General features: G+C 44.5%; 1 protein-coding gene across 2 annotated transcripts in view; it reads right to left on the reverse strand.

Moving 5' to 3' along the window:
• Window positions 1-1,999: 1,999 nt before the first annotated feature.
• KPNA6 (karyopherin subunit alpha 6) overlaps window positions 2,000-23,219 on the reverse strand; it is a 58,451-nt gene continuing 37,231 nt past the window's right edge. For both annotated transcript variants that reach the window (XM_069578752.1, XM_069578751.1), the window contains exons 2-14: window positions 22,353-22,486; window positions 21,401-21,493; window positions 18,821-18,920; window positions 17,584-17,678; window positions 16,451-16,582; window positions 14,921-15,009; window positions 14,055-14,154; window positions 13,574-13,737; window positions 13,327-13,405; window positions 11,537-11,662; window positions 11,094-11,221; window positions 9,417-9,595; window positions 2,000-7,342 (exon numbers count right to left, since the gene is read on the reverse strand). In XM_069578752.1, the coding sequence (XP_069434853.1) occupies window positions 7,155-7,342; window positions 9,417-9,595; window positions 11,094-11,221; window positions 11,537-11,662; window positions 13,327-13,405; window positions 13,574-13,737; window positions 14,055-14,154; window positions 14,921-15,009; window positions 16,451-16,582; window positions 17,584-17,678; window positions 18,821-18,920; window positions 21,401-21,493; window positions 22,353-22,486 (1,607 nt within the window). In that variant the 3' untranslated portion in view covers window positions 2,000-7,154. The remainder of the gene's footprint in view (window positions 7,343-9,416; window positions 9,596-11,093; window positions 11,222-11,536; window positions 11,663-13,326; window positions 13,406-13,573; window positions 13,738-14,054; window positions 14,155-14,920; window positions 15,010-16,450; window positions 16,583-17,583; window positions 17,679-18,820; window positions 18,921-21,400; window positions 21,494-22,352; window positions 22,487-23,219) is intronic.

Genomic DNA, 23,219 nt, shown 5'->3' on the forward strand with positions numbered 1-23,219 from the left:
GAATTGGAATGAGAACTGACCTTTTCTAGTCCTGTGGTCACTGCTGAGTTTCCCAGTTTTGCTGGCATATTGAGTGCAGCACTTTCACAGTATCATCTTTTAGGATTTGAAATAGCTCAACTGGAATTCCATCACCTCCACTAGCTTTGTTCATAGTGATGCTTCCTAAGGCCCACTTGACTTCGAATACCAGGATGTTTGGTTCTAGGTGAGTGATCACACCATTGAGGTTATTTGGGTTGTTAAGATCTTTTTTGTATAGTTCTTCTGTGTATCTTGCCATGTTTCTTATCCTCTGCTTCTGTTTGGTCCATACTGTTTCTGTCCTTTATTGTGCCCATCTTTGCATGAACTATTCCCTTGGTATCTCTGATTTTCTTGAAGAGATCTCTAGTCTTTCCCATTCTATTGTTTTCTCTACTTTGCATTCATCACTGAGGAAGGCTTTCTCATCTCTCCTTGCTATTTTTTGGAAGTCTGTATTCAGATGGGTATATTACAGCTCTTAAGATGTTAAAATATTTTTCCCTAGTTGGAGAGACTTCAGGGCAATGCTCTTCCCCACCTCTTAGGCAGTGTCTACCAAGTAACATTGAGAGGCAGTATTGAAATAATGGTAAAAGGTGGAACTCAAGCGCAAAAAGGTTTGGAATTCAGGTCTCTAAAAACCAAGGCCCTCATTATTTCCAGAAAAGCATGTGGGAAATCTCTTGAGGTAACATATGAATCAGGCCTTGATGGATTTGTATAAGAATAGGGTGTTCTATGCAGAGATAAAAAACAGTAGAACAAGGTATGCATGGGGTGAGGAGTGATATATGGAGAAGGGTCAACAGTGGCCTCCAAGGGCCAGCTATGAAAGTTGCTCAGTTGTGTCCGACTCTTTGCAACCCCATGGACTGTATAGTCCATGGCCAGATTCTCCAGGCCAGAATACTGGAGTGGGTAGGGGTAGCCTTTTCCTTCTCCAGGTTATCTTCCCAACCCAGGGATCGAACTCAGGTCCCTCCCTGCACTGAGGGCCAGCTTTTTTTGACCAGCTGAGCCATAAGGGAAGCCTAAGAAAGTTGGAGTGGGTATCCTATCCCTTCTCCAGTGAATCTTCCCAACCCAGGAATCCAGCCAGGGTCTCCTGCATTGCAGGTGGATTCTTTACCAACTGACCTATCAGGGAAGCCCTGCTAGGTAATGAATAAAACAGACAGGTAAGAAATATGAAAATTTGATAGAAAAATGGGTAAAAAGTTACTTTTTCCTTTGCTATAAGAGAAAATGGGAACAACATTAGTATCTGCCAGAGAGCCTACTGGTAATGGTGGTGAACAGTAATAGAACTCTTGCAGATTGTCTTCAAGCAGAAACTCAGGCCCAGGAGTGCCAGATATTTGGGGGTGGGGAGACTTTTTTCCTCTAGTTGCGGCGCACACTGGCTTCGCTGGTTGCCAAGCAGGGGCTCTACAGCAGTCTCAGTAATTGGGGCGCATGGAGACTCTCTGCGGCCTGCTGGCTTAGCTGCCCTACAGCACGTGGGATCTTAGTTCCTGGACCAGGAATCAAATCTGCATTGGAAGGCAGATTCTTTATCAGTGGACCACTAGGGAAGTGCCAGGTATTTTTAAATACAGCTGCATCTTTTAATGTTGGCAGTGAGTTAAAACGTAAAATGTACTCAAGCCAACCAAAATCCTCCTTTTGAGTTGTATCAACTTTTTGGCTGCTAGTCTAATTGCTACATTAGGAATTGATGTAAACCAAAGTGAGTAGTTTGTGAACTACTTTGGGCTCAGTGAGCTGTGAAGTAGTGATGAAATGGATGTGAAAATCTTATAGAAACTCTAGAAAATGCAAACTAAACCATAGTGAGACAGAACTCGCATCAGTGCTTGCTGAGCTTTAGGCAGAAAGGAGGGATTCCCAAGGGGCATGTGGCGATAGGTATGTTCACTATCTTGATTGTGGTGATGGTTTCATGGATGTAGATTTATCAACACTTAACAGATTGTTCATTTTAAATATGTGCCATTTACTGTATGTCAGTTATATTTCAATAAAGCTGATTCAAAAATGCTTTGTAGCAGAAGCAGGCTGTTAACAATTCTTAATTCCACTTGTTAGGCCACAAATTTAAACATCTTCACTTCATTGACTTCCAAGAAATCCAGTCTAGGATCACTCCAAAGAACACTATTTAGAACTCTGCAACAGGTTTTTATTTTTGCTTTATATCTATTACAGTGTTTGAAACCTAAAGAAATACATTTTCTCTTCAAATTTGGATGTGTATATAAATATCATTTGTCTGGACTCAGCACACTCAATGCCATGGTTTCTTGGCCTATATCTGCTCTGAAATCATCAAGCTTTGTTTGTCTACCCAGGGGCCCTGAGAATATGGAAAACAATAGCTAGTTTATAGTTCTTAAAAGCAAAATAAATTTAGAGAGAAAAACCAGTGAGGAAACAGGTTTGATTCACCTTCCGAGGGTCTGTAGCTGGGAACCCAAGATGTTTTTTGAGGGACATCTGCTCTGTCTTGGGTAATTGGGACCTCACGCCTTATTTGCTTCTTTAGTGGTCCAACCAATTTTGTGGCAATTCCCACAAAAACTGGCTGAAAGAGCCAATACCCAACTCCAGGGCTTGAGGATTCTCACCATGGCAGTTTTCTCTTCCCAAACCCAGAGGCTGAACATCTGACCTAGGTAGGGATGCAGGGCTTGAGTTTAGCAGAGGGGTTCAGGGATGTGCTAATGTGCACAGCGGCAGTCAGGCTGGCCCAGAAGTGGCAATGTGGGCCCAAACACACTCAAGGCCTTTACAACACACTACACAAACCTTTTTCCTGGGGTGTTCTAGGTCCAAAATTTAATGGTGCTTCTTCTAACTCACAGCCAGGTTTGATTCTGAACATAGCCCAGGCCTGATGCAAAATGCCCTCTCAGAGGAAAACTAACAGCTTTAATTTACAGACTTATTTGGTTTGTACTGACCTCAAAATTCTTCCCTTACCATGGTCTTCATCTGGGGGTGGGGCTAGGGAATAGTCAATGGGATGACTGGATCCTTTATGAAGGCCTTGGCCAAAGAACAGCTATTGCCTACCACATGGATCCCTGCAGGGCCCAATTCTCAGCTTGCTGGCTTAACAGAAAAATACAAAAGACAGAAAAAATACTGGACAAGATTGGTCTAAAATGTGCAATCCTGAAACAGCTGTGGAAGAAACCTACTCTGAGCAGTTTCTCAAGCCTCACATGTACTTATTGCTAGGACAGTCCTACCTGGAAGATGTTGCTAGCCTTTCCTATGGTTGTGAGCCTTTCCTATGGTTTGTGCAGTGAGCCTTGCACCCTTCCCCAGCCTGCCAAGGAGGCCCCCAGCCAGCACCCTATGGGTCCCTGTAGTGCCTGCAGAGACCTGTAGAATCTGGCTCTCTCACTTCAACTGAAAATCCAGAACATGAGCCCCAGAGATGCATCTACTGAAGAATATTCAAGATGATGGACACCAAACTAAGTGAGTCTCGGGGAGAAGAGACATGGCCTGAACAAATGATCTGAGAGGCCCTCAAAGAAGGGGGCGTTGGGAGGAGGAAGTATTGATAGGCATTCATCTCCTTCCCTTCTATTTTGCTAGAAACAGGTAACTCTATTATAGTGTGTAGGGGGAAGGCAGGCAGACTTGAGAAAATGGAAGTCCAGTTCATTCTGCTAGAGTTTTCAGATTAAACTGGTCTGGCTTGAGGGAAATGGAAAGTCAGTGCCCGAGAGCCTTCTTTTGCTCTTCCCTGACTAAGCGTAGTAGCAGCTATAATCTGTGTAGTTCAGCTCTAAAAAATAGGGCTGTTGGAAAGTCTTCCAAGGGAAAAGAGAATGGGAGTAGATCTAGGGGTTCTAGGTAAAGGGGAACATAAAGGGTCCCTGAAAGCTGAAGTCTTCTACATCTGTTCCTTGGAAGGGTCCTTTGTACCCACTGCCTAAAGTAAACAGGCTGGCCAGGTGAGGATGGAACCTGTGTGGTTCTAACAAGGTTGCAGCCAATACCAAGGCCAGCCAGTCATGGGATAGCTCAGTCTTCTAAGACCAGCGAAGATGGGTGGGTGTGGGATGTCCAGAAGGGCTGGCAAAAACAAATAGCTGTTCAAAACAGTACTTGAACACTTTAGCTAAGAAAACGGTTCCTTGTCCCCTTAATTCACACCTAAACATCACCAACCCACCAGAGATTTTAAAATGCAAATAACCGTGTGCCAAAACATTAACCTTTCAAATATACGTCTTCTCTGGCTATTCCCTATAGCAGACTGGGGAGCCCCTCCATCCCTGTAACATCCATTCAGAAATCTGTCAGAAAACTCTGCCTTCACCTGGGCCAGGGTCTGCAGTCCAGATGGGGGCTGTCCATGAAGAGTGACTGTCAAGCCTGGGCTAAAAAGAAACAATATTTTGCTTCCCTAGATGAACAAAGGAGAAGGGGACACAAAAGATGATGTTACCATCTCAGGGGGCTGGAAGAACTTCACCTGTTAACTGAAAGGCGGGTCAGAGGAATATAATGGGAAAACAGTCTGAAGAAGACACTAACAGGAATGCTCCCAGAGGCCATGTTTATCTGATAAGAAATTTATCCTCGGGTTGTGCCCTGGGAGACACTTCAGCCTTTGGAGTCCTTGGAGAAAGCAGCCTTCAAGCAGTAACTGATAATCAGAAGAGTCTTCTATTTAGTACATGTCCCAGATCGGAAGCAAAAGTAGGAACAGCTGGGGAAGGCAGGATGTGTATGTCTCACAGTAAGAATTTGGCCCCAATGTCAGGGACTTAACTATTGCTAGAGATACAAAACTAGTTCTTACTCAAATGCTCTGGCTGTTGGACAAGATCAAGGGGTGGGGGGGTGACTTTCTTTTGAACTGTAGGAGTAATGGAGTCAGCAGGCCAAGTGAAAAGGGTCCTGCCCCTTGCCTACCAGGGAGAGTGGGGCTTGGTAATTATCATGCCCAAACTGAAGAGTAGCATCTGACTCACTTAGGTGGTACGGCTCTGCTATCACTTTTCAGTGATAACCACTAGTCCGAACCATTTTTCTCAGAAAATGCCTCTGGAGTTGGATCTCAATACTTGAAAAAGAGGGCAAATTCAAAACCAATGGGCAAAAGGACCTGAACTTTTTATCTGTAAGCAGAGTGGCACGGATTTCACCTGAGCCAGAGGTGGGATATGCAGGAATGGGAGCAAGAATGGCATTGTTTCTGGGGAAGGGAAAATACAGCTTGGACCAGGGCATCTCTAACTGATCTCTGTGGGGAAGCAGCGACAGGGCAGACAGAGTGTGCCTTCAGCCCCACCACTGGCCTACACTTAGGCAACAAATTCCTCCACTCACCCCATCAGCTGGGCTTCACTTCATTACTATGTAATCCACTGACGCATACAGGCAAGCCAGTGAGGCACTGCAGTAGCTCTACTCAAAGGGAAAAGGCAAGGCATTGGGATTGAAAGTGTCACAGGAAGGGCAATATCCAAACCATGTACAGGGATCCCAATCCAGGAAGGTATCAGTCACTCTCAAAAAAGTCCTGAAGCTGCTGTATTTCTGTAGAAAGAGAGAAAGCCACCTGTGATAACTTATGTGGACAAGGGCATTTGAGACCAAATCCGAGGCAGCAGACTGCTGTCTGGGTTTCCTGATGCGAGCAGGATGCTCAGCACTAAGGACTAGAGTGGTAGACTTCACCAGGCCCTGGAGCCCTTGCTCCCTTCAGGTATTGGGACAATCAGACTAGGCTGACCTGTGATATGAAGGCTCCAGAGCTAAGGGTTTGTCCAGGTGGTAGCCCGGAACCCAAGCAGAGAGATGGATCAAGGTCAGGCTTCCTGAGCCAAAGAACTTCCACATCTCTTTTTGGTCTTCCTCACGGTATCCTACTTACAGAAATTACAGGGACAGTTCTTCCTCTTGAGACCAATTAAGATTGACCTACCTAATACATAGAATATAAAAAAATACAGAACTTTTGACATTCTCTCCTTTGGAAGTCAAATATACATGATCCACCTACGGAAGAGGAAGAGGAAAGGCCAAAGGCAAGGATCCCCTGGCTATCCCAGTACATGACACTCACTCCAACCTCCTCTGCAACTTATGGGTCACCCGAGCAAGGACTTTCTCCTCAGGAGAAAGCAAGGACCACAGCCCTCTGTTGCGTGCTTAGGAGAAAATACAGCTACCTCAGAGGTTCATTTCAACTCTGAGGGGAATTTTCAAGTAAACAAATGAAGTCAGGTCGCACCACTGGAAGGTGGGTAGGAAACATGGGATCAGTAGCGACACATGGGAAGCCCTGTCTGAAGGCCTGTGCTCCTCCTCGCTGACTCCCACTGGTACACGTGCCCCAGGAGAGTGAAGGGGATCTCCCAAACTAAAGAGGTCTGGGCAAGGGGTTGGAGGGAGGGAGGGGCCTTTCTCGCATGGTGACCTCCCCCTCAGTCTCTAGTCCCAGACAATGCTGGCAGCTGGGTTTCCTAATACCAGGAACTCATGGCTCTGGGAAAGAGCAATCTTAATACAAGAAAAAATGTGCAAAAGAAAAAATTAAATAATTCAATCCAAGCATACAAGATTAATATTCTGTCAGAGCAAGAACACTTTGTTTTGGATTTCTCCCCTCCCCTCCCACCCCCCTCACCTCTGGAATATTCCATCTGCTCAAGTACCCAAGATAAGAGTTACACAGATCAGGGCAGAGGACTGGGAAGGATGAAGGAAGATAATAGGGAAGGAAGTCACCACTAAAGAAAAAAATTAAAATTAAAAAAAAAAAAAAAAGGTGCAAAATTGGTTACCTCAGTCCTCCTTTGTCTACCCCTGGGCTCCTGGGTTAAAGACATATGTGCAGCCAAAATATAGTGTAAGGAAGAAAAACCCAACACATCCCCTTCTTGTCACAAAACCCAAACGTGAGCCTCAGATGGTTCTGTCTGTCCAGAGGGTGCTCCCTCCAGGGAAGGGGTCGGAGCAGGTCAAGAGCACAGTTTCCAGGGCAGCAGAGGTGTGTGGTGGCTGATGGTGGGGGGGCTGGCTTCCCGCCCACCAGAGGGCTGCTTTTCCGCTGGTTGGTGGTGCTTCCCATCCCCTCCCCTCCCTGGAGGCAGACATTATAGCTGGAAGCCCTCCATGGGGGCCTCAGGCTGCTGGAAGATGAACTGCTGTTGCGTCTCATCCACTTGGGGAGCCAAGCTGCTATCATCATCTTCTACACCAAAGTAGTGCTCAATGAGGTCGAAGGCCTTCTGGTAGATCTCCTGGTTCTCATGGCTCTGGAGAAACTCAATTTTATCCAAGCCTATGGTGGCAACAAAGAAGCAGGGACAAGAATGAACTTGGAATGCTTTACTATGGGTCCATAAAACATGAATGCATTTTGCCTTCCCTGAGGTATATTAGCATTTATAAACAAAAGTAATATGATCAGGTCTCTCTCTGATCTGAAAGAGGAGAGCTGCGATCTTCAGTTAAAATTACATAACCCCAAAGGAAAACAACTAAAATGTCAGTTATTAATCAGTGGTTTAACCTGGGTGATTTGTTAACCATTCTGAATCTCCTGGAGATGAGTAGTGAGTCAACCCAGTACCCCTAACAGAACTTGCCAAGGAAACCATAAACAAAACAAAAAAGATAACCTGTAGAATGGAAGAAAATATTTGCAACTGATGCAACTCACAAGGGCTTAATTTCTAAAACATATTAACAGCTCACATGGCTCAATGAGAACAACAAATAACCCAACCCAACCAAAAAATGAGCAGAAGACTTATACAGACATTTCTCCAAAGACATATAGATGGCCAAGAGGCACATGAAAAGATGCTCAACATCACTAATTATTAGAGAAGTGGAAATCGAAACTATAATGAGGGTATCACTTCACACCAGCCATCATCAAAAAGTCTACAAGGGAATTCCCTGGAAGTCCAATGGTTAGGACTGAGCATTCTCACTACCAAGGCCTAAATCCCGCAAGCCAAGAGGTATGACAAATAAAAAACAAATAAAAAACAAACCAAAAGTCTACAAATAATGCTGGAGAGGGTGTGGAGAAAAGGGAACCCTCCTGTACTGTTGGTGGGAATGTAAACTGGTGTAGCCACTATGGATGTTCCTTGAAAAACTAAAGATAGACCTAGCATATGATCCAGCGATTCCACTCCTGGGCATGTATCTGGAGAGAAGATATATACACCCCAGTGTTCATAGCAGCACTATTTACTATAGCCAAGACATGGAAGCCACCTGAGTGTCCATCAACAGATGATGGGTAAAGAAGACGTGGTGTACATTTACAATGGAAAATTACTCAGGCCCAAGTAAGAATAAAATAATGCCATTTGCAGCAAGATGGATGGACCCAGACATAATCATACTAAATAAAGTAAATCAGACAAAGACAATTATCATATGATATCACATATGGGGAATCTAAAAACACTGATAGAAGTGAACTTATTTATAAAATAAAAAGAGACTCACAGACAGAACACAAACTTATGGTTAACAAAGGGGGAAAGGTGGAGAGGGATAATTATGAGTTTGGGATTAGCAGATACAAATTCTGTGTGTGTGTGTGTGTGTGTGCGCAAGTGCGCACGTGCGCATGTGCATGCACGTGAGTTGTTCAGTCAGATCCCATGGACTACAGCCTGCCAGGCTCCTCTGTCCACAGAATTTTCCAGGCAAGAATACTGGAGTGGGGAGGGATAATTATGAGTTTCGGATTAGCACATACAAACTGTGTGTGTGCGCACGCGCACGTGCGTGTGTGTGTGCACGTGCATGCGAGTTGCTCAGTCGCATCCCACTCTTTGACACATTCTGTCCACAGAATTTTCCAGGTAAGAATACTGGAGTGGGTTGCCATTTCCTCCTCCAGGGACTTTCTATGACCCAGGGATCAAACCGCATCTCTTGCACTGCCAGAAAGATTCTTTACCACTGTGCCACCTGGGAAGCTTTAGATACAAACTACTATTAACAAAATAGATGAACAACAAGGACCTCCTGTACAGCACAGAGAACTTATCTAGTATCTTGTAATAAGCTTGTTTATAATGGAAACACAAAAGAAAGGAACTTGCTAGAAACTCAGCTGAAAACATGCCTTCCAGCTCCTTATCCTATTATCAATTCTGGAGCTTTATTTTTGCATCTGTACCATAACCTACTTACTGGGTACAGCCCATCAGAAAGAGAACTGATCTATTGCTCCTCAGAAGAAATGGAACTTGTGGGATAAAACTTTGCATTCAATGCTGACCATACACCCTCACATACATATACTACTTCAGAGGTTCTGAACTAGAACTTATGGTTCTGAACTCTGCTTATGGCAGACATTAGTTTGGGGAGAGGGCACATACCATAGGCTTCCTCGATGAGGCCACAGTAGGGATTGACCCCTGAGCCACTGCGCTTGCCCTCTTGCTCTCCAAGCCGAAGGATGTTCTCCAGTCCATTGAGGGCCACTTGCACAATCTTTGAATCCATCACAGTCAGCAAGTCGCACAGGGGTTTGATGCAGCCCAGGGAGACCAGGTACCTGAAGGGCAGAGACCAGGAAAGTTCTAAATCAAGACAAGATAAGGGAGGTGCCAGGGCGGTGCTCTGGGGTCCCTGGGTCTCCTTTACACACATCAATGCTCTTAGCAATTCACCCTGCCTGAGCCCTCATAAACACCCAGGCTTTATCTCAGTCTCCACTCCATCGATACTACTGGTTTAGTTCATTTCCATGTAGAAGGCTGCCACGGATTTCTCCTCCTGGTCTGTAATGTGTCCCTGCAACAGTACTACCTACTCTGAAACATCATTCCCCTGCTTAAAATTTTCACAGTCCAAGCTCTACTCTCAATACAATCAGGCTCCTAAGCTTTTTCAGCTTCATCTCACATTATTCCCTTCCAAGAATATTACATTCCAGCCAAACGTGAATGTCTCTAGGTTTCTGATTTTTGTACTTTTACTTATGCCTTTTCCTGTCCAAATGCCATCCACAACCCTATATCCTCAAAAGCTTAACTCAGTGGCTATCCTTTTCTCCTAAGGTTTTATAATATGCTGAATATACTCCCTGGAAGAAAAGTTATGACCAACCTAGACAGCATATTGAAAAGCAGAGACATTACTTTGCTGACTAAGGTCCGTCTAGTCAAGGCTATGGTTTTCCAGTGGTCATGTATGGATGTGGGAGTTGGAGTGTGAAGAAAGCTGAGTGCTGAAGAATTGATGCTTTTGAACTGGGGTGTTGGAGAAGACTCTTGAGAGTCCCTTGGACTGCAAGGAGATCCAACCAGTCCATTCTAAAAGAGATCAGCCCTGGGTGTTCTTTGGAAGGAATGATGCTGAAGCTGAAACTCCAGTACTTTGGCCACCTCATGCAAAGAGTTGACTCATTGGAAAAGACTCTGATGCTGGGAGGGATTGGGGGCAGGAGGAAAAGGGGACGACCGAGGATGGCATCACCGACTCGATGGATGTAAGTTTGAGTGAACTCCGGGAGTTGGTGATGGACAGGGAGGCCTGGCGTGCTGCAATTCATGAGGTCGCAAAGAGTCGGACACGACTGAGCGACTGAACTGAATATACTCCCCCTTCCTAAGCTACAAGCTGAAGGCAAGGTACTTTTCTAATTCCCACCACTCCAACTCAAGTTCATAATGGAAAGCAGAATCAGAGAACATCTTCACACAAAACAGCTTTCCTATTTACTTCTCTCAAGTATCATTGTCAAAAATGATTTCTCAAGGAAACTGCTCCGAATGAGCCATCGAATGGTTCTCTTTCATTTGTATGAGTAATTGTGAATTATATAGATTTAAATTCTCTTGTGGGTAGAAAGAGGCAGAGGAGAGATGAATGTCTGTCTTAAGTGTCCATTCTCAAGGAGGGAAAAGAGGCTACACTCTAGCAGCTTATCAGTTAAACCCTACTGAACAGCAGTAGACTTATCCCAGCAAAGGCAGTTTAGAGACTGTATGTAACATAAGCTGACAGGTAGAGTAAACATGTCACTCAAACAATGGGAAGGACTGTGGTACCTGATTTGTTCAGGGGTTCCTCCTGATGTGGCATTGGTGATGGCCCAGGCTGCTTCTTTCCTTGTACGGAACTCTGCTTTCTGAAGGATTTCGATCAATACAGGGAAGATGTTTGCATCTATGACAGCCTGAGAATAATTAGGGGTTCGGGGGTGGGATATGGGGGAAAAAAGTCATTTCAAGGAGAATAAGCAAATCCAGAACACAAATCAGCTAAGATTTAGACACATTCCCCTTCCTCAAAGTTCTCCTTTGTCGTTCCCATATACCTAAGGTGGTGCAGAAGAACCTGGCTTCTGCTCCACAGAGTCTTTGACCAATAGCAGACACTGATCCCAATTTCAAAAGAGAAATTTTTTTGTCTAGAAGGCAATATCCCACAAAGTCTCGTGATCCCAGGCCTTTCTACCACCGTTCCTCAATCTCCCAACTGCTTGTTTTACCTGTATCTGAGCCCTGTTGCCAGCAGTGATATTTGAAATGGTCCAACAAGCTTCCTTTCGGATTGACTCCTTGGAGCTGCTCAGGAGGTGGAGGAGGCAAGGGAGGGCTGAACAGTTAAGAATGACCTAGAACACCAAAAGACAAATTGAGATAAATTGGACTTAATCAAAATTTAAAACTTTTGTGTACCGAAAGACGTCTTTCAACAGAGTGAATTACACAAGTCACAGAATGGGAGAAAGTATATTGAAATTATATATCTGATAAAGATGAATATCCAGATTACATTAAAAAAAAAAAAAGCTGAACATAGTTTAAAATGGGCAAAGGACATAAACAGACATTTTTCCAAAGAAAACAGGCAGGGGGCCCCAAAGCACATGAAAGATGTCAGACATCATTAATCAGTAGGGAAATGCAAATCAAAACCTCAGTGAGATACAGCTTCACACTTCATAGGACAGTTATTCTGTTTTCCTGGCCATGCTGGGTCTTCACTGCAGCATGCAGGCTTAGTTGCCCCACAGCATGTGGGATCTTAGTTCCCCAAATAGGGACTGAACCCGAGTCGCCTGCATTAGAAGGCGGGTTCTTAACCCCCAGATCCCAGGGGATTTTATATATATATATATATATATATATATATATATATAATATAAAATTTATTATAATACTTATAACATTTAAAATTTATTATAAAAAAAAAATCCAGGCAATACAATTGTTGGTAAAGATGTGGAGAAACTGGAACCTGGTACATTGCTGGTGGGAAGGTAAAATGGTATAGCCATTGTGCTAAACAGTATGGTGGTTCCTCAAAATCTTTAAATATAAAATTACTCCATGACCCAGTAATTCCACCTCTGGGTGTATATCCCAAAGAGCTGAAAACAAGGACTCAAACAGAGATTTGTATGCCAATATTCAATGCAACATTACTCACACTAGCCAAAAGGTGAAAGCAACCCAAATGTTGATCAACAGATGCATGAATAAACCAAATGTGGCACAGGTGTGCCAAGGAAGATCATTGAGCCACCGAAAGGAATGAAGGTATGACTTACTAAAACATGGGATGAGCTTCGAAAACATGCTAAGTGAACTAAGTTGAAACAAAAGAACAAATATATATGGTTTGGCTTACGTGAGGTTTCTAGAGGAGTCAAACTCGCAAGAAACAGAAAGTAATGTGGTAGTTACCAGGGGATGAGGGGAGGGGGAAACGGGAAGTTATTATTTGAAGAGCACAGAGTTTCAGTTCTGAACGACGCAAAAGTTGTGGAGATGGATGATTGTGATGGTTAAATAACAATGTGAATGCGCTTAATGCCATTGAACTATACTTAAAAGAATAACCAGCTCTCCAGCCTGTGTATAGAAAAACCTTGCATACTGCACCCTCTATGGAGGTATTACTAACAGAGGACTAACATGAGGTTACCCATGGGATCCTAAAGGCTTAGTTACAAAGTAGGGGTGAGGCTCCAAAGATTTAAGTATTTCAAAGGTACCATAACAGAAAAGCTGGGACTTTACCATGTCCCAGGTAGTAAGTCAAGTTATTCCATTTAGTTTTTCTTCAGTAGCACCCAATGGATAATGATTTGCTTCCAATTTATAGAAAAAATAAAGGCAACCAAGTTGCCCACAAATCATACAGAAAGTGGCAGAGTTGGAATTTTTCCTTCAAGCCTGTGCTTTCTCTCCTAGATCACACTGCCCCCCACCAGGACTAAAGTCTACGGCAGGGAGGGATTTGTCCACAGACAGCTCTCTTCCTCCTCCTTACCTGGGTCTGGATGTCATCCCCAGTGACGATGTTACCCACAGCTCTCAGAGCAGGAGAAGCCACTTTGTTATCGTTGTGCCTATAGAGGAGGGCGATCTGGTCAGTAGAGGGCCAGCACCAAGCTTTCAGCTCTGCTGACCACCAAGGCCGGTAGCACTCATGGGTCCAGACCTTTGCACAGGGCAGCAGACTGCTAACTGCAGTTCTGAGCTTGGAATCTGTACCCTTTCTAACTGGGATCACTCACATGAGAAGCTCGACCAATCTCCGGCAGACTCCAGAGTCTATGACTGCCTGGATCTTCTCATTGGGGCCATCAGATAGATAAGAGAGGGCCCAGCAAGCATCTGCCAGCAAGTCTGAGTCGCTGCTGAAGAGTAGGCGAGACAGCACGGGCAAACAGGGGGAGACCTATTGGAAGCAGAGAGAGAGGGATTCATAGAGGGACAGGGTTACATCAGCTCTACCACTAACCCTAACATGTCCGAGCCCTCCTCTACTGAGTAAGTCTAAGACCCAGAGATTTCTACTACATTAAGCCATCAGGCCCACATTTTCATTTACCACCCTGGCACACGAGATCACCTACTTCACTGAAGATTGCCTCTTTCAGTTTCCCGTGGATCAAGACTCTGAGGGTTCCCCAAAGACTTGAAAACTCCCATGTCAAAATTCCTCCATATGAAGGAACCTGCTATTACTCAGGAACTGGTAAGAAGCTCTCTTACCTTTGCAAACTCTGGGGGTGGGTTCTTCCCTCGGCAGAGGTTTGACAGGGCCCAGACCGCATTCCGGGTCATTGTCAGTCGTGTGGACTTGGTAAGGAGTCTGAAGGAGACAGAGAAGCCAGATGCTGACCAATGATGCCCTTTGCATAGAGCTGTTGTCTGTGAGCCCCAGGAGCACATCCAACCAGACCCCTACGACTCTAGCCCCCTCACTGTCTTTTCCTACCCATAATTTAAGTGAGTTAGTTTGGTCCAGGGGGCTAACCTACATCTTCATAGGGGATTAGGACCAGATGTGGTTGTTAAGCCCACAGCTAATAAGAGCAGAGAGCTGGACCTTGAATAAGCATGCTAAATGAAGTTTTAGTGTGGGGGCTTTAGCTATGCAGTACGGATGGATTCTCTGTGACAGGCCCATAAAAGAGTTCTAATAGTAGCTTACGAGGTGTGGCTTCTGAAGAAAAACTCCTCCCTCTGCATCCATACGACCCTGCATGGGGTCTTAGATCTGTGGTTTACAACAGAGCTCTCCAATGTACCTATGCATAAACCCATAGAAAATCAATGCATTTTGCAGAGAAGGTTAGGTTTTTCCAGATGGGCTATTCCTCCTTCTCTCCTCTGGCTCAGCAATGAGCCCAGTATGACCAACAGGAGACTCTACAGTGCTGTGAAGCGAGAAGCATAAGACACACACCAGCGGCACAATCTTCTTACTCTCAGAAGATAGCCTTTTACTCTGTCAATCAGAATGCACTTGTAGCATTTTTGGATTTACTCATCATTTTAAGGTAAACTGTCCCCCAAAGATCTGCTACATGGCTGCCCTACAGATGCTTGAGGTGCAGATGCCAGTAGTTACTCACGTTAACAAAGGATTGAGGATGGAACAGTTCAAGACGTAATCTCGGCAAACGGAGCTGTCTCCAGCTATGTTTCCCAGTGCCCAGACTGCCTAAAAAAGGGAGGATGGAACTGTCACCCACAGAGCCTAGTGGCTTCTGTGAGTACTTTACACTCACAACTACAGAGTGACACACAGCAGTAACCAGGACGAACATCCCATCAAGGCCTGAAACACACCAAATAAGCTCAGTACCCTCCTTGTTGACATCCTCATTGAGTACTCTATGAGGACTTTTCCTCTGAGAATTCCTGGGTTTGGCGGGGAAAGCAGGCTGCCGCTGTACTGTAGCCAGAGAAACCAAACCAAAACCTCCTTATCCGCACCTCCTCATCTCCCATAAAAGGAGAAAATGATGGGAAACTTGTATTCTTCTTGTCTCATAGGACCAACCCTATATGTATTAATAGAGGAAAAATCCCCAGTACCACTCCACTTCTAGTCAACCAGTAAAACTCCAGCGTAAGAATTGGAAGTAGGGTTTTTATGATCCATAGATGTTGAAAAATGGGTACTGTGGTGTCTTTTTCCCAACACCACCTGACACCCAACATGTAGAGTTTTCTTCTACATCAATTCTCTGATACCATGTCAGTGAAAAGTGAAAGTCGCTCAGTTGTGTCCGACTCTTTGTGACCACATGGACTATACAGTCCATGGAATTCTCTTAGGCCAGAATATTGGAGTGGGTAGCCGTTCCCTTCTCCAGGGGAGTCTTCCCAACCCAGTAATTGAACTGGGGTCTCTTGCACCACTGGCAGATTCTTTACCAGCTGAGCTACCAGGAAACCCATGTCAGTTCAATAGGTAGGGGGCTCAGTCCCACAAGACTGGCCTCACTTAGATACTAGTTACAACTCCCAGGTGCCACCTATACTTTTTACCAACTGGCTATAAATTCAGGAGTTCCACATTCTGCAACGACTCACAGAACTCAGGAAAACTCGACTCATGTTTAGCAGTTTACTCTAATGGATACAACTGAGGAAGAGCTAGAGATGCAGAGGGCAAGGCATGGGGCAAAGCATAGGGGCTGCACAGAACTCCTGTGCCCTCTCCAGGCATGTCACCTTCCCAGCACAGTGAGCATTCACCAACCCAGACGCTCTCTGAATCTCACTGTTCAAGATTTTTATAACCCAATATTTACCCCCTGTAACATCCCTAGGGAGGTTGGGGAGCAGGGGTGGGAAGAGTGGGCAGGGGCGGGGCTGAAAGTTCCTATTCTCTAATCCCAAATTTGGTCTTTCTGATCACTAGCCCCCCTTCCGAAAGCTATCTAGGGCCCCACCCTGAGTCATCGCATTAGCACACACTCAGGTGTGTTGCAAAGGTGCTCTTTAGGGATAAGAGAAGTCGCTTGGATCACTAAGAAAATCCCAAGGTTCTTAGGAGCTCTTTGCTCTTAACCTCTTAACTGGGGATAAAGACAAAATACATTTTTTACTATACCGCTGACATCATTAAGAATTAAGTCAAATTTGGGTATTACCTGTTCCTGTACATCCTCAAAGTCCGAGTTAAGCAGCTCTATAAAAATGGGGACGGCCCCTGCTTCAATGACAATTTTGGTCTGCTGAGAGGTTCCAGAGGCGATGTTTGTTAGAGCCCAGGCAGCTTCAAACTGAAAGTGAGATTAAAGCCATGACTGAGAGGTCATTCCGGACAGAGCAGCCGTGCCTACCAGCTGGCTCAGAGCAGTTACGTCTCCTGCCCCTGACTTGAAAAACAACAACAACAACAAAAAAACACAACACCACACATGCCTTTCCCTTTTCTCCTTTAAAAGAAAGGAAGAATTACTGGCAGTGACATAACATAATAGGAAGACAGAACTAGGCTTCCATGGTTCCAGGTCTAGGCCTGCACTACCACAGCCCCCATGAGTTCCTGGGCAAGCCGCGTTTTTTGTTGGTTTGTTTTTCCTAGAGGCAGAGAGGAAGAGAGGTTGAAAGAGTTAGGAGAAGGAGAAAGAATGAAAGAAGAGGAGTGAAACCTGGGGGCAACACCAAATCTTTACTATTCCCCCACCACCTCAGTGGGTTGTTGCGGCAGAGTCGCTAAGTCATGTCCGACTCTTTTGCGACCCAATAGACTGAAGCCTGCCAGGATCCTCTGTCCATGGAATTTCCCAGGCAATAATACTGGAGTGGGTTGCAGCAAGCCATGTTTTTATTTCCTGCACTTCACTTTATTCGTTTCTGAAACCAGGATATAAGTGAGATGGGTCTCTCAAGGATCCTTTCAGCCAAATTTCTAATAAGTTCTCGTAGAGTGGCTCATCACTCATTTGTGAGAAGAGAGGCCCAGAGAAGCAAAGTGGTTCACTCCAGAATTACAAATGGACTAGAGCGTTTTATGTACGTATATGTATACATACATACATATGTATATATATTTATTCTATATCACAACCTCTGAATAATGAATCTGTCATATTCTGGTATCTTTCCTTTGAGACTGTTTTGGGGAAGAGTTTGTGGCTCTCTTACTTGAGACCAAGTCCTCTGAGGTAACAGCATCTCCTTAAATGTTTCCTCCTCACAGATGTGTCTGCAGAAGCATGCCTTAGCAATTTCTTGGCAAAAGAGCATTCATCTGGTACCTCTCCACCCTGGGCCTCACCTGTAATGTACAATTCTCATTCCTCTTCAGAAACTCCACAAACCGATCCACCACTCCTGGAGTGTTGATAACTTCATCTATTGGAGGACTGGGCTCTGGGAGAGGGACAAAGGAAAGAGAGAAGTCAGGAGAAGGGCTGGCTGATGCATTCACTGGGGTCAGTCCACCATCCTTCCTAAATACTCCTGACCATCCTTAGAAACACTCCCAAGCTTCCTTCTGGTGAGGTGGTTTTAACAATAGCAGGTCATTTTTGAACTGCATCAAATAGCTGAGAATCTAAAAAGTAAAGCCAATCCTAATCCAAGTATGCTCACCTTTGGCTTTCTAAATCTAAGCAAGTAAATAACCTTACCTACCTAAGCAAGCAAGAAAGTAAGGGAGAGATGACCAAAGAAGGTGCAATGCTGGTCTAAACACTTCCCTTCTAAGATCAGCATTCTTTTCTTGGGAGGAAGAAAAGTCCTCCCAAGGTCAAAGGACAAAAGTCCTTGGGAGAAAAGAAAATATTTTTCCCATCATACAGCAAATTTTTACTAAGCAAAAAACGCGTGCCAGACGTAGTTCTGGGTACCAAGAATATAACAGTGAACCAAACCAAAAGTCTCTGTCCTCATGGAGCTTATATCCTAGTGAGAAGAAATACTGTTATGTTTGAAGGTAATAACTGTAATAGGAAATAAAATACGTAGGGCCAGGTAAGGAGATTAAAAATGCTGCAGGGGGTGGGGGGAGCAGCAATTTTAGTTAGGGTGTCAGGGTAGGTTTTGCTGAGAAAGGTAGGAGCTAACCACAGAAATGAAGCAGCTATCACACAGATTGTTGTTCTTTAGTTGCTGAGTAGTGTCTGACTCTTTTGCAACCCCATGGAATGTAGCCTGCCAGGCTCCTCTGTCCATGAGATTTTCCAGGCAAGAATAATACTAGAGTGGGTTGCTATTTCCTTCTCCAGGGCATCTTCCCGACCCAGCAATCGAACCCACTTCTCCTACATTGGCAGATGGACTCTTTACCACTGAGCCACCAGGGAAGCCCTGTCACACAGATATCTGCAACTAAAGGGTATCAAGCAGAGGGAATGGCCATGCAAAGGTAGGAATGTGCCTGGCTTGTCCAAGGATGCCACAGCCAGCAGGGCTAGAGCAGAATGAGTGAAGGGCAGTAACTGATGAGGTCAGTGGGAGGAAACAAAAGGCTAAGTCATGCAGGCCTCTCTGGGGAAGTCTAGGCTTTGTACCTTTGGAGAGCAGTTTCCGGAATTTCTGTGTGGTTGCTAACTGCAGGTCAGGATCATCAGAAAAGAGCATCTCCACCATCTCTCTTGTGATCACACTCTCCTAGGACATAAAACAGGTTCATGATTTTGCAAACCAACACTAGAGCCAGATATAAGCCCATAATCCTGTTTGGCATCCTGCTTTCTAAAGACTTGAGGGCAGGGCTTCCCTGGTGGTCCAGTGGTTGAGAATCTGCCTGTCAGTGCAGGAGACATGGGTTCAGTCCCTGGTCTGGGAAGATCCCACATGCAGAGGAGTAATTAAGCCCATATGTACAACTATGAGCTTGTGCTCCTAGAGCCCATACTCTGTAACAAGAGAAGCTACTGCAATGAGAGGCTCTTGTACCCCAACCAGAGAGTAGCTGTCACTAGAGAAAAGCCTGCATGTAGCAATGAAGACCCAGCATAGCCAAAAAGAAAAAAGACTTGAGGGCAAGAGGAAGGCACCACAGCAGCTCAGATGTTTAATCCATAGCTGCTTTAAGCTGTAACATTTAGAAGTGATTCTTAACCTCTGAGGCAACTGAGAGCTCCTCTTAAATGTTTCCTCTGGTGTCTTCACCACAGACAAATCCCGGTTGACTCCTTAAGCTGACTGGGTATTAGGTTGTTGCATAAGTGATTGCTGTTTTGCATTGCTGAACTCTGCCGCCTGATATTGGAATACACTCTTGAATAAATGTGGTCATGTTATACATAACTTCAATGTTGCATGCATCACTTTGTTTTTTTGCTAACGACTTATTAAGTTCAGTTCAGTCGCTCAGTCGTGTCCGACTCTTTGAGACCCCATGGACTGCAGCACGCCAGGCCTCCCTGTCCATTACCAGCTCCCATTTTATTATTTGCTGTTCATTTTATATTTATTTTAGACTTAGAGAAATGATGTTAGACAAAAAGCAAATCTGAGCGATTTCAAAATGGGTTGTAAAGTGGTGGAGACAACTTATAACATCAACAATGCATCTGGCCCAGGAACTGCTAACGAATGTACAGTGCAGTGGGTTCAAGAAGTTTTGCACCCTGGTACTCGCCAGGAGCGTCCACATCACCATCCCCTCTCCTTTGTTGCTGCTAATCACAATACTCTAATGACCTACTCTACTATTCAAAAACTATTTTTATGTAATTTATGTACGCTTTCTTGTTTATAAATGCCTGATTTTTTTTTTTAAAGAAGTTTTGCAAAGGAGACGAGAACCTTGAAGATAAGGAGCACAGTGGCCAGCCATCAGAATTTGACAACACCAATCGAGGGGATCATCGAAACTTATCCTCTTAAATCTAACTACATGAGAAGTTGGTGAAGAACTCAGTGTTGACCATTTTATGGTTCGCTGGCATTCGAAGCAAATTGGAAAGGTGAAAACACACAATAGGTGGGTGCCTCAAATAAAAAAAATCGTTGTTTGGGAGTGTCATCTTCTCTTATTATATTCGACAGCAATGAATCATTTCCTGATTGGATTGTGGTATGCGACAAAAAGTGGATTTTCAACTGATGATAACCAGTTCAGTGGCTGGACCGTGGATAAGCTTCCAAAGCATTTCCCAAAGCCACTAACACCAAAAAAGAATCGTGGTCACTGTTTGGTGGTCTGTTGCCTGTCTGATCAACTATAGCTTTCTGAATCCTGGTGAAACCATGACATCTGAGAAGTATGCTCAGCAAATAGATGAGATGCGCTGAAAACTACACCACCTGCAGCAGGCACTGGCCAACAAAACGGCCCAATTCTTCTCCATGACAATGCCTGACTGAATGGCGTACAACTAATGCTTCAAAAGGTGAACGGATTGGGCTACAAAGTTTTGCCTCATTTGCCATGTTCACCTGGCCTCTCACCGAATACCACTTCTTCAAGCATCTTTTTCTAGGGAAAATGCTTCCACAACCAGCAGGAGGCAGAAAATGCTTTATCAGAGTTTGTTGAATCCTGAAGCGCAGATTTTTATGCTACAGGAAAAAAAAAAACTTATTTCTTGTCGGCAATAACAAATTGATTGTAACGGCTCCTGTTTTGATTAATAAAGATGTGTTTGAGCCTAGTTACAATGATTTAAAATTCATGGTCCGAAACTGTAATTATATTCGCACTAGCCTAATACAAAAGGGCCCACAGAATAAAGAGATTAGCATGACTGTTGGTAAAGCTACTGCTGCTGCTGCTGCTGCTGCTGCTAAGTCGCTTCAGTCGTGTCCGACTCTGTGCGACCCCATAGACGGCAGCCCACCAGGCTCCCCCGTCCCTGGGATTCTCCAGGCAAGAACACTGGAGTGGGTTGCCATTTCCTTCTCCAATGCAGGAAAGTGAAAAATGAGAGTGAAGTCGCTCAGTCCTTTCTGATTCTTAGTGACCCCATGGACTGCAGCCTACCAGGCTCCTCCATCCATGGGATCTTCCAGGCAAGAGTACCGGAGTGGGGTGCCATTGCCTTCTTCCGGTTAAAGCTACTAGATGATATGAACTGCTCAATTTCTGTTCTGTAGAAGCAAGTACTTCTCAAGCTTGCCTGAAGCACATGCAAAGGTCTTACCCCAGTGGTAGAGCTCACATAGGAGTCCATGAGAAGACTATCGAACATGGCGGCTTCTTCATTGATCAGCTCCACATTTCTCCGTTTAAAAAGCTGAAAGGAAAGAGAAGAAACGATGCACGGAAACAAGGAACAAAGAATGACCTAATAATGTTAAATTACAGCATGACTGTCAAGGAAATGCTAGTGTATGAGAAAATGCCAAACTTTATCTACTGATATAGAAAGATATTCAAGGACTTTACTTTCTATGTTACATCTATTGTTTATATTTTTGGAGAACATTTTTATAAGCAAATCTTTTAAAATTTCTGTGCCTTTACAAAGGGCACAGATATACGTATATATAATATATAATATGTAAGTATATATAATATATACACACCCTATATATACCCTATATACACACATACACATATATATATGTCCTTATACACACATATATAAAAGGCTTCAAAGAAGATAAATAAGGGTGGACAAAAGCAGGTTAGCATCCAGACCTGGGAAGGGAACCAATTTGGTGGTGATGTGTGGCAGAGATGAAGCATTAATACAGTCTCAGTTCTAGAGAGACTTACAAAGAATGGACTCAGGAAATAGAAGGCAGCCCAGAATGGTTGACAAACTTCTTAAAAGGCCAGGCTTGAGGTTGAAAGCCAGACCTGAGGTTGAAAGCCAGACCTAACAGTAACTATCGAGTAAAAACGAGGGGTTAACGCTAGAAAGTTATATTGAAGACAATTAAAATGATCCAAGGTGAACGAAATTATGGAAGAGGAATAAGGGACAGCTCTTTCTCAAACATTTCTTCACAACAAATGAAACTGGGTGAGTAGCCCACAGAGCTAAGCTACTTTCCCAGGGGGAAAGTGAGAGTGTAAGGTGGAGGCCAACCATGGTGGCTGAACTACCTCCCTAAAGAGCACATTTGCGAACGCTCAGGTTAACGCACTTGTTGCTCCCGTTTCTGCTTCCGGAGCTGAATGCCTTCTTCCTCTCTTCTTCGCCTCATTTCCTCAGGGTTTAGGGCATTGTTCTTGTAACTCTTCATTCGATAATTGTCTTTCCCTGGGCTCGCCATGGTCTCTGGAAGAAGGGAAGATACAAACACACTGGCAAAGGCTCTTAAAAGGACAGCATTTTCTGTTCACTGGCTTCTTTCCCCACCTACCCTCCCCTACTCAGGGGGACTCACAGCTTCCCAGTGAAGCCTGATAATCTCAATAACTGCCCCTGAGAGCTCTATTACCACCCCCACACCAACAACACAGTTTCCTTAACAAGTTTACTAAATAAGTGCTGTTATAGCAATTGATACAAGCTTAGTAGTTAAAAGGTATAGGATTCAAATACCAGCTCTTCCCTTTTTAAATTTGTTTATTTATTTAGCTGTCCCAGGTCTCCTGATCAGGGATAGAACCCGGGCCCCCCGCCCTGGGAGCATGAAGTCTTTAGTCACTGGACCACCAGGGAAGTCCCAATACTGACTCTTCTACTTGTTAGCTGTGCAACCTTCAGTGAAAGTGAAGTCGCTCAGTCGTGTCTGACTCTCTGCAACCCGTGGACTGTAGCCCACCAAGCTCCTCCGTCCATGGGATTCTCCAGGCAAGAATACTGGAGTGGGTTGCCATACCTTCAGTAAGTTGCTTTAACCTCTGTGCCTCAGGAGCTCATCTTTTAAAACACAGAGTTGTTAGAAGGACTGTATAGTTTAACACATGTGAAGTACTACTTAGATGGAGAAGGAAATGGCAACCCACTTCAGTATTCTTGCCTGGGAAATCCCACAGACAGAGGAGCCTAGCGGGCTACAGTCCAT

Source organism: Ovis canadensis, chromosome 2, assembly GCF_042477335.2.
Source record: "Ovis canadensis isolate MfBH-ARS-UI-01 breed Bighorn chromosome 2, ARS-UI_OviCan_v2, whole genome shotgun sequence".
NCBI lineage: Eukaryota > Metazoa > Chordata > Mammalia > Artiodactyla > Bovidae > Ovis > Ovis canadensis.